We start from the raw sequence: 12058 nt of genomic DNA on the forward strand, positions 1-12058 counted from the left end.
GAAGTTACAGAAGTTCGTTTTCCTGCCTGGGCAGAGACCTTCGGGTGGCCAGATGCTCTTAATCTTTACTCTTCGGTTCCGCCTTAGTGTCCAAAGAGCTTTCCAGCAGACTTCCGTAGGCTTTTTGGTAACAAGCAGTTTTATGTATTACCTGTGGTCTACTGCTGCCATTTTCGTAATTCAGCAAGCATCGTACTAGTGAATGTGGGGCTGATTCAGAGTGAGAGACATGTTTGCCACCCAGCGGGGAATCAAGTCAAGCAAACAAGTAATGTGATGAATGCTGCTATATGGAGGTATAGGTATTAACAATGGAATAGATAATTTTTGCCAAAGTCTACCCTTCTTGTTTCCAAGAGGAACTTGGAGACACTATCTCTGTTGTTAATGAGCACATACACACTTTGTTTAGCATCAGTAAAATGCTCTCCATCATGCCCAGATTTAGGATGTCGATACTTCCCTTCTTCCCTCAGAGGTAATGTTTCTCCCTTTTTGTCATCTATCTTCCATTTTCCATTTCCTTCATTTGCTTAGAAATATGTCCTAATCTCTGCCCATCTTTAGAAGCAAAAAACAGACATAAAAACAAAAACAGAAACCTTTACCTCCTTCAAGACCAAACATACTCCCAGGTAAGCTTAACACCAACTTATTTCTCTATTATTTTTGCCCTCATCATGCTATTTAGGTAACTTTCTCAGTAAGGATACAAGAGATCACATAACCTTAGGTACAAACCCAACGTCTGTTTTTTTTTTTTTTTTTTTTTTTTTTTTTCTTTTTTTGACCGCACCACGCAGCATGTGGGATCCTAGTTCCTCCACCAGGGATCGAACCTGCATCCCCTGCATTGGAAGCGCCGAGTCTTAACCACTGGACCGCCAGGGAAGTCCCTCCCCCTTATTTATTATTTTTTTTGCCAACAGCTATTTTCATCTTCATGGTATTTGATCTCTGCAGTTTCCATAACAGTTGACTATTAGAGCTACTCTTCTCATTAGAAAGCTCTTCACAATCAGGCCCATCCTTATTTTCTAGCTTCATGCCTTGTTACTCTTCTCCACACACTCTAAGCTCAGCTGCATTTAACGTCACTATTCCTTGAACAAGCAGCATTTTTGCATATGCCTTAGTCTAGCTTACAGCTCCCTACCCTGATTTTTTTCTGCACTTGATACACTCCTCTTCATCTATCAACAACTTGGCTTATATACAACGTTCTGCACAAAGGCTTTCCTATTCCCAAACCAGAATTAGGCACGGCCGTTTGAATTGTTCTTTAAATCTATCTTTATTCATCCAAGTGTGCTCCTGGAATACTGGGAATGACGATTTTCCATCTTTTCCCCAGTGCCAGTAAAGAGCTTGGATCTACTGTAAATGATCAATGTATGTTAGTTAAATAATTATCTCATAAGAGCAAACTAAAAGAAAGTCTTTGTAATGAGTTTTGACTAGACATATTTCATAAGCTTTAATTGTAAAATTAGTTATACGCAAATCCTTTTATTCTTATACAAAACGCTTTGAATAAGGAAAATCCTTTTTGATCAAGTGAAAAATTAAGACAGAGAGTTAATTTCTCTTGCTGCAAAGAGACAGTGAAAATCAGAATTTGAAATCCAATTCCTGGAGAAAATAAGTGTAATTTCAGGGGAGAAATGCTAGAGTGTATTTTAGAGGGTGGTGAATATACTGCATATATTCTGTGTAGTACACAGTTTAGCACAGTAGTTAAGAGTATACACTTTGAACTGAGTGCCTAGGTTCAAATCCTAGCTCTACTACTTCCCGGCTATATTCTTGGGCAAGTTTTTTAATCTTTCTGTGTCTTAGTTTTTTCATCTGTAAAACGGTGTTAACAATACCTACCTATCTCATTGGGCTGTTCTGGGACTTCAGTGGGAGAATCTATGTAAAGCATGTGGAACAGCACAAACACATGCATTGGGCACTTATTATTATATTTTGTATAGCACACTTTTATCCTTCTTCTAGTAATGGTGAAAAGGGATACCTATCCTTTATTTCCTGGTCTCTACTGAAATTGGGGACATACTAGCAAGATGAATGATGCCAATAAGGCCCAGAAACAATTGATCTCATTCTTCTCAACACCAATGTCTAAGAAACTAGCTAACAAGACAGACAGCTTTAAACTTCAATGAAGATGAAACAGATCTTTTCCAACATTTCAGTCAGTGGCTCTCTTCCTTTTGAGTGAATAAAGATCCTCAATCAGAAGTTAGTGGGCGCATCCTTATTGCATTCTTGTTTTTTTTTGCGGTACGCGGGCCTCTCACTGTTGTGGCCTCTCCCGCTGCGGAGCACAGGCTCCGGATGCGCAGGCTCAGCGGCCATGGCTCACGGGCCCAGCCGCTCCACGGCATGTGGGATCCTCCCGGACCGGGGCACGAACCCATGTCCCCTGCCTCGGCAGGCGGACTCTCAACCACTGCGCCACCAGGGAAGCCCTCTTATTGCATTCTTAAGTGTCATCAAAGATTATTCTGAGGCGAGTGATACTTGGACCACACTCAGAAACACTGATTTAAATTCAGTGTTGGGCCAGTGGTTCTCATGAAGAGCTGCACATCAAAATCATTTGTACAGCTTCATAGAAACATAGGTTACTGGGCCTCTATCTCAAAGACTGATTCCAGGGGTCTGTATACATAACACACAACCAGTTGTATACGTTATCTTCTGGAAATATTTTGAAATGCTTGACAGTTAAACGTGAAAGTTAAATTTTTTTGAGATGTGACCCTTTATATAATTTATAGGACTTGGAAACTAGAAAAAACAGTGGCCCAGAAAAAGGATCAACAACCTTGTCAATAAATGCCAAGGACAGAATATTGATTTCTTGAAAATCTTTTCCATGAGTCTGTTTTTCAATAAACTGATGATAATGTTATAGTGATAAAGATGTGTTTTTAAAAGTCATTATTCAGTTATTAGTGCTAAGATTAGTCAGAATGTATTTGAGCAGAGTGATAAATGTACACAGCTGCTATGATTATTAACAACTGTATGATTTAGAAGTCACATTTTTAGATAAGGAAACTGTTCTGGAGTTAATTATCCAAGGTCCTAACAACAGGCAGAAGCATTAACAAGAGTAGAAATGTCACCTCGTGATCCCCAACCCAGTTCTTCCCACATATAATCTTCCCCCGCTTGCCTCCAGAACTGCATTCTCCCTTCCCTTCTCTAACCCAGGAGTCAGCAAACTCTTTCTATAAAGGGTCAGATGGTAAATATTTTAGGCTCTGTGGGTAATATAGTTTTTTGGGGAAAACTGTATTTTTTGCAAAAGCAGCTATAGACAACATGCAAACGAATTTGTTCCAATAAAATTCATTTATAAAAATAGGCATTACGCAGGATTGGGCTGAGAAGTGCAGTCTGCCGAGCCCCGCTCTAACCAAAAGATTATGAATGTTTCACTAATTTTCCTGATCAGGAAATTGAAGATTCTACAAAAGATGCCCTTTTCACAAATGTGGGAATATTACCCCTTTATGAAATTGAGGAGACAGACCAAATAAAAAATCAAGATCTGAAGGATCAGAATGGTTACTTAAGGATTTTAGAATAATTAAAAAAACTTTTTCTCCTTAATGTTTTAGTCTCACTATATACAGATTAAACCAGATGACAAGCTACTATACAACAGCATGTTAAAAAACATGTTTATTTTACACTATGTACAATCAGGAACATATTTAAAAGCACTGTCAATTAAAATAAATGAAGAACATAAATCACAATTTAGTTTGTTCTTTGTGTATATATTCACATTAAAATATAAAGAACATATACCAAAAAAGAGCCAAGGTGTGCATTTTTCTAAAACTTGGTATATAAATATTCCACTGGAAAAAAGCAATCAAAAATGACTTTAACCAAAACTAAGTTCCTGTGATGTGTAGTAACCATTATATTGTTTATATGAGGTAGTAACTAAATTATTTTGGCCAAGTGTTAATACTCTAAATCAAAAGAAACATGAAAATGATCATAAAATAAGGCCAACAGAAGTAAAAATCCCACTAGAAATTTGAACCACTTTGCTCTATGGAATGCTATAGTTCTTCAAAGTGATTATAAGAAATGTTCAGTGTGCACTCTTTGATAATGCTAACTTAAACTTTGTGCATGCCGTAATTCAGACAACCGCAGTGCTATGTCGCGGTACCGCTGTTCTGTGATTCAAAGATTTTTTCAAAGGTATTGTTTTTAAGCACAGACAAGCAATCTTACAGGATTCTGCTGAAATACAAAAAGACCAGTTACTACAACAGGGGGTTAATTGGTTTGTTTCACATAGAAAACAACCCAAATACATTTTAAAAAGATGCTGGGGAGCCAAATGCATATTGACGATGTCACAGCTTACTTTTGTGACTTAATACATCACATATCAATACTTTGTGCAAATATAAACACACCAGTGTACTTGCATTAAAATTAAAAACAAGATTATAAAATGATTACAGCCTCCATTACAGTTTTAAAAGTTACAAGATTTATCTTCATATTACTAAATTACATATAATAAAAATACAATAGTGTTAAATGTACGGTTTCATTGCCAGCATCCCATTTTGTAATATAGCCGCACCCAAGAATATACTAAAGGATTCTTAAAATATTAATCCCAATTGCATTTTCATCAACATTTACATCTGTACAGATAAGACACTTAACTTGTACATCTCATAAAATACATTATCTACATAAATTCTTAGTGTATGTCTTCAGCAATATGAAGTTTCACAGAAAAATACTGCCTATATGTACAAAGATTACATAACAGTGAATTAAGCACTTGTGTGGTTCAATATGCTAAATATATCCATACCACTTAAAACAAAAAATTTCCCCATCTTGTCTCATGCCACAATAAATTACAAGTAACTGAAGCCAGGTAACTGCAGCTTTTGTACAGCTTCAAGCATCCGTTAATGTCGCAGTGGTAGTGTTCTTTCTCTCTAGAGTTAACTGTCAAAGCACAGCATTTCTCAGTAACTGTTTTCATGACCCGCGAGGATGTATAAATTGCTATTTGCTGTGGGGTTATCGGTTGGCCTACTTTCCAAAACCACGACCCTAAAATAACAAACAAACAAACAAAAAACATACAACAAAGTTATTCTTGAAAACTAATGTTAGCAGAAAATTCTTCCACTGCTTCTTCATTGTATGCCTCTAATAAATGCTCCTTATCTGATATGTGGGCCAAAACCATTTGCAAATCAGTATAATTGAAGAGTCAGTTCCAGCTCTGGGAAGTACACCTTTGTTGCCCACCACCTCCCACCTCTAAGCCAGTGCTGTCCTAAGAGTCAGAGGGGTAAAACCTGTACTAGGAATAAGTTGGGGGAACCTAATTCTTATCATGAATTCTAAAAACAATCTGTAGTTCGAGAATCAGAAAGTAAATCAGAATAGAACTCCAAATCCTATTGGTACTAAAACTGAAAACTTTTCTGTTTGCTAGCGTATGGTATCTCCTCTTTCTTGTCCTGTAAATCATACTTTAGATATTACGTTTAATGCAAAAGCAGTACTGACAGATCTATATATTCTTGGTAACTGGAAGATCAGGCACATTCTCAAAGGTTTCATAACTTTCTGACCTGTGAATTCTTATATTATGAAAAATATAATGTTGAATATATTACTGTAGAAATTTCAATTCTCTCAAAAAAGAAACCAGTTTCATGTTGGATTTATAAAACATGTTTAGAACTATGTATTTAATACAACTCCTTTTCATACCTGTCAGATCCAAGCAGTCTGAAAATTCTCGTGCTATCTGAAATTTCTTGTGTGACCTGTTCAATTAAAATATCAATTTAATTTCTGAAATGAAAGGCACAAAATTTTATATGGGTATTTAATTTATAACTCTATAGAAAAGAAGCATAATTCCTAAGATGGAAATAGATCCCTGTATGACTGTTAACTTGTTAAATCAGCACATAAGTGCATCCATTTGTTAGTCCAGGAAAAATTTGGCTAATTTTGAATTAATCATAAAAACATGAGAGTAGTAAACCATTTGCTGGCATACAGACTTCAACGGAAAAAGTTAAAAGCAAAGCACCTAGTTCGTTTTATTTATCAGAAACCTCCTGTCAGTCACCTTAATGCTAATAGCAAGACTCTTGCAGCAGTAAGCCACTTAGGTATGGTCCTTTCACTTAAAAGGCTGCAGTGTGGTATGATGGGACAAACTCATGACTCCAGTTTAAATCCCAGCTCTCCCACTTACTAGCTGTGACAATTGCACAAGGTATGTAATTTGTTGGAAACGGTTTTACCTTCTGCAAAATGGGATAGACAATGTTTACTGTGCAGTGGTATCTTGCAGTATTTTTGTAAGTATTAATGGGTATAATGCCTAGCTAAGGAAATGCTCAGTAGATAACAATTCTCTTTCCCATTTCTTTCCAAGTCTCCTGAAATAATATTTTCTAATGGCATATGTCCTTAAAGAAGTCCTCAGTGTGACCAATTACCAGTTGGGGAGTTAAGACTAAGTCTACAGGAGAAAGAGAAACCCATTGTTTATTGCTTACTGAAAGCAAAACATTCCCAATTATAATGGCAGTAGCTTCTCCCCAAAATTTGGTAGGCTGAAAAAACAATTTGATTTTGAAACTGAAATTATTCTGGAAACAGCAGTCAGTGATTCTTGACTTCTTTTGTAACTTAGCACACCTGAAGGATACAACATGCTCACTTCAGTAGTAACGGTTCAACATCATGATCTTCAAAGTATTCAATATTTTGGGATTTGCCTACTTGAAGGACATAGCATTTTTGGAGAGGTTGTATTTAGTAAGGGCTGTTTATGTAGTGTGAAAAAGCCCCTCAGGTGACTGTTTGGGCAAACTATCTTTTTTAAACCATTCTCTTGTATCCTATGATGCCTTTCTTTCTCTGCCTGGTGTTTATTAGCTGTTGACTGTTCTTATCTCCAGGCTCCATTCCCTCAGGTGATTTAAAAAAAATCTTCCTGAGAGGTGAGCCCTCTTGCGGGAATTACTCTTAGAAACATACTGGCAGTGGGACTTCGCTGGCAGTCCAGTGGTTAAAGACTTCACCTTCCAATGCAGGGGGTACAGGTTCGATCCCTGGTTGGGGAGCTAAGATCTCACATGCCTTGTGGCCAAAAAACCGAAACATAAAATGGAAGCAATACTGTAACAAATTCAATGAAGACTTTAAAAGTGGTCCACATTAAAACAAAAAAAAAAACAACTTAAAAAAAAGAAACATACTGGCATCCACCTTTCTTGAATACTTACTATAGGCCAGGAATTGTGCCAAGCACAACACATACTTCCTTTTGTTTAATCTTAGCAACGCTATGAAATAAGTACTATGCTGTTATCCTCAATTCACAGATGAAAAAATACGGGCAGAGAGAAGTTAAGTGATATGTCAAGGTCACACAGTTACTGAACAGCAGAGTTGAGACTGAACCCAGGTGTCTCCTCAGGAACCCACGCTCATGATCATTCTGCTATACTGTTTACTGGTTAGAAGAAATGCTTTGATCTTAACGAACAACAGTTTAAAACACAAATGAGCTATTTTCTTGCTTGAGGCACCTAATGTTTTCCCTTCCCTCCCATGCTCAAGTAAAAGTTACTACTGAGACTGGCTTGGGGTTATTGAAAGAACTTAGGATGATTTTACTTGCCTGTAATATTCTAGGGGGCAAGTACCAAGTCTTGTTCATGCTTATAACACCAGCACTTTCTGGCATAAATGATGAACTGAATTAAATACGTCATATGACTTGGAGTTCAATTATTCCTGGAGTTAAATTAAGGTAGGAAGGACTAAGGAGATAAGAATACCAGAAATAGGCAAGGTGGCTTCAAGAGAAATGTGGAACCCTTTACTTATCGTCTGCATTGGTCATTATTTCTGAAATACAAAGTAGAAAAGGTGCTTCAAGACAGACAGAGCCTGCATCAGCACTCTTGTTCCAGGTGACGGCCTGGGAAAGTTGAAAGAAAATCAGAGTAGGCTCACTTTTAGCAGTATTTAGGAAGTTCTTGTTCTGAATATAAGGGTGATTATCTGGAAGCACATAAAATAGGCACTGAAACTGTTTGACTGAATGGACAGAGAGAGGTTGCTATAAAGTACGTGCCATTAATTTTATCACTAGATTGAATACAGAAAATATCAATAAAATGAGCAAATCAAGTATTCCTTGCATCAATCAGGAATTTTCCAAAGTTAAAGAATACTGTGTGATGTAGAATTTGATAATGCTTCATGACTATTTAATGGACATAATTTTTTAAAAGATTACTTACCTCATTAGATCTAAAACTTCTACCTTGCATTCCATGTTTCCAGAAAGCTAGCACACTGTCCTGCAGGCAAACTAGCAGGCAAGAACAGCTCAGTTACTGTTAATAGCACAAGAGTTCAGCTGATAAGCATTATTTCATCCCTCTTTCTACCTTGCATAACAATATTTCAATTAATAACTAGTGTTAGTCATTCCATATTTATAATGGCATCTTTACCATACTGCCTAGAACTACACAGTATACACTATATACTACTATATAGCATAAATACTATACAGACCTTACTCATCTTTTTGATAAGAAAAAGAAAATTCGCTGAAAATATTTTTTGCTATAGAAATTTTTGTTTTGATAAAATATTTCAAACATATAGAAAAATATGAGAATAGCCTAAAAACACACGTATCCACCATTTAACTCTCAAATCCTAACATTTTGCCGTATTTGCTTTTTGTTTTAAATAAAAATGAATACAGCCAGCATCCCTATAAACTCCTACTCTAGTTGTATTCTAACCTTTCCTTCCTCCCTGAGATAACCACTGTTACGTACTTGGTATCTGTTGTTCTCATGCATGTTTTTACTATTACAACACAGTAAGTTCACATTATCAGTGTAAACTTTATATTGGATGTTTCCAACTTTTATACATTTAGTATGATGAACCAAATGATGTTTCTAATTTTTTTGTTACAAAAATGCTGCAATAAACATTCTTGTACCTCTTCTTAAACACATGTACAAAATTTTCTCTGGGGTAGACACCTAGAAATAGAATTACTGGGATACAGGCATATATGCCTTCTAAAAATTCTAGTTTTGCTTTTTGTATTTACATATTTAATATATACTTTTGTGTGTATTCAGTGAGGAAAAAGTCTGATTTTGTTTCCTGCAGATAACCAATTGTACTAGCATCATTTGTTGAACAGGACATCACTTCCCCACTGACATATGATGTAAATTTCCAATTACACGTAGGTCTATTTCTGAGCCTTCTCTTCTGTTCCACTCTTCTATTTATCCCTGTGTTGATCCCACACTGTCTTAATCACTATAGATTTATAGTAAGCTTCAATATCAAGTAGGGCAAGTATTCGTCAAAATTTATTTTACTGTTCTTGGCCTTTAGCTTTTCCATATGATTTTTTTTTTTTGCGGTACGTGGGCCTCTCACTTTTGTGGCCTCTCCCGTTGCGGAGCACAGGCTCCGGACGCACAGACTCAGCGGCCATGGCTCACGGGCCTAGCCGCTCTGCAGCATGTGAGATCTTCCCGGACTGGGGCACGAACCCGTGTCCCCTGCATCAGCAGGCAGACTCTCAACCACTGCACCACCAGGGAAGCCCTTCCATATGAATTTTAAGATCAGCTTATCAAGTGGCAGAAAATACCTTACTGGGATTTTTATTGCAAATGCACTGAACGTGTGGATTAATTTGTGAAGAACTAACATCTTTCCCATATTCAGTGTTTCTATCCATGGACGCGCTGTAATTTATTTGTTTAAATCTTCTTTTATGCTTTTAAACAATAATTTGGAATTTCCTAGATGATGGTCTTAAATATGTTTGATTACATGTCTTACTGGCATATCAGAAAGCTATCCATCTGTGTTACTCTTATCTAGCAACTCTGAATTTGCTTACTGGTTCTAACAGTTTAGAGCTGTATATTCTAGTAGATATTCATACCATCAGCAAAAAAAGGACATTTTACTTATTTCTTTCTAATCCTCATAGTTCCCTTTTCATAGTCCAATGAGACTATGTTGAAATGTGATGATATGTGATGATAGCAAACATCCTTATCTCATTCTCCAACTTAATGGGAGTTAGTTTAACCATTAAACACAATACTTTTAATAGGCTTTGCTAGAGGAAGGACATTTCCTTCTACTCCTAATTTCTAAAAAGTTGTTTTTTAAAAAAAAATCATGAATGACAGATTTTACTGAACGCTTTTTGTGCATCTACTGAAGAGTTACATAACTTTTCGCTTTTAATCTTTAATGTGCTATATTACATCAATAAATTTTCTGATGTTGAACCATCTTTGCTTTTCTGAGGTAAAGTCTACTATTCGATGATATGGAATTCTATTTGCTAGTATTTTATGCAGATTTTCCAAAATCTATTTTCATGAGATTGGGTAATTCTGTCTTCTGTATAATTTAACTGATTTTAGTATCAATAGTGTTAAACATTGATTTATTCTGCATTCCTTCTTTGTCTACAATCTGAAGCAGTCTGTATAGCACAGGAACTATTCCTTCTTTCAACGGTGGATAAAAATCCCCTATAAAACCACGAGGCCTTATGTGGGGAGAGTCTTGATTAGTAAGCACCTCAAACCACAAGCCTGGCTCTGGTTCCCCATCTCCTGTGGGACACTGCTAGTCTTCTTTACCACTCAGGAATGCATACTACTTTGAGTTTCTGTTCTTTGTCTTCTTTATTGAGCTAGCTATGTGTTTTTAAATATGGATTCCATTTTAACATCTTGAGCAGATGTCCCTCAAAACTGGCTTCTTATTATCATCAGTGTTTGCTTGTTGGGAGAGAGGCATTCTAACTGGGAGAAAGAATAAAAATAGGACCAAGAATAAGACAAATGAACTATCTGCCCTTGGCCCTACCATCCGCCAGTGCATATACATGCAAATATCTTTACTGATAAAGGACACCAGAAAAACTGTGTATGATCATTTCACCTTATTTTTCCTGAATGTAATCATTTTAGAATACTGATTGTGTAAGAAATCCGTTTTCAGAAAAAACTCATCAAGCAAAATGTAAAAATGGCAAGAAGGAAATTCCATATACTTATGGATCTCTGATCAGGAGCTACAACAGCAAAAATACAAAAGACTATACTGAGTACTAAATTTTAAAGTACTTATAGGGGAACTGTGCAGGAGTCTGGAGAAAATGGAAATTCATAACTAGGTTATGAATAATGATATTTAATTATTTATTTTGAAAATGTCAAATCTGTAGGGAAAATAACATTATTTACAGATTATGTCACAGTTGTTAAACTATTTTAGAGAATGTGTAAAAGCAAAGACTGATATTCACCTCATATTCATTACATCCTACAATTTAAAAGAATGAGCCCTTAGTAATATATTTTTATAATTTCAAATAAGTATTAGACTAATTATTTTAAGCAGTTCATAATGCAATCAAACAAGAAACACAAAACTCTGGCTTACCTATTGACTCAATCTGGAAATCAAAGGTGAGTTCTGATGATAGTTTTCTGCTAGATTTTAATCTTCCTTGGAGATTTACTATTTTTATACAACCTAGAAAGAAAAAAAGTCACTCAGAAACTAAGATAAAAAAACCTCATTAAGATAAGATATTCATAAATAAAAACTTACAGTCCAAGCATACAAGAATGGTATCTCTCTCCAGTTGGGTTACATGAGTAACACTTGTCTGTGGGGTATCTACAACACAAAAAACTCAATAAAACTTAGAGAAAACAGTAATATTTAAAGCAGAGACATTAAAAAAAGAATTCTGAACATCACTGAATTTGAAATGGATATATATTTTTAACTATACATATGTAGTGGTTAAGCCAGGTGGCTTGGATTCAAAATTTGATGCAAGAGCTAAACTAAGTGAGTGCTTAATGGAGGGTTAGCTATTGTCATTACTATTGGTGATGCCACTATTTTATTCATATGTGAA

General features: G+C 35.9%; 1 protein-coding gene across 2 annotated transcripts in view; it reads right to left on the reverse strand.

Moving 5' to 3' along the window:
• Window positions 1–3672: 3672 nt before the first annotated feature.
• MAP4K3 (mitogen-activated protein kinase kinase kinase kinase 3) overlaps window positions 3673–12058 on the reverse strand; it is a 193967-nt gene continuing 185581 nt past the window's right edge. For both annotated transcript variants that reach the window (XM_082641992.1, XM_082641991.1), the window contains 5 exons: window positions 11743–11811; window positions 11572–11664; window positions 8355–8425; window positions 5794–5849; window positions 3673–5121 (listed from right to left, as the gene is read on the reverse strand). In XM_082641992.1, coding sequence (XP_082498118.1) covers window positions 5034–5121; window positions 5794–5849; window positions 8355–8425; window positions 11572–11664; window positions 11743–11811 — 377 coding nt within the window. In that variant the 3' untranslated portion in view covers window positions 3673–5033. The remainder of the gene's footprint in view (window positions 5122–5793; window positions 5850–8354; window positions 8426–11571; window positions 11665–11742; window positions 11812–12058) is intronic.

Source organism: Mesoplodon mirus, assembly GCF_964341445.2.
Source record: "Mesoplodon mirus genome assembly, chromosome: 14".
NCBI lineage: Eukaryota > Metazoa > Chordata > Mammalia > Artiodactyla > Ziphiidae > Mesoplodon > Mesoplodon mirus.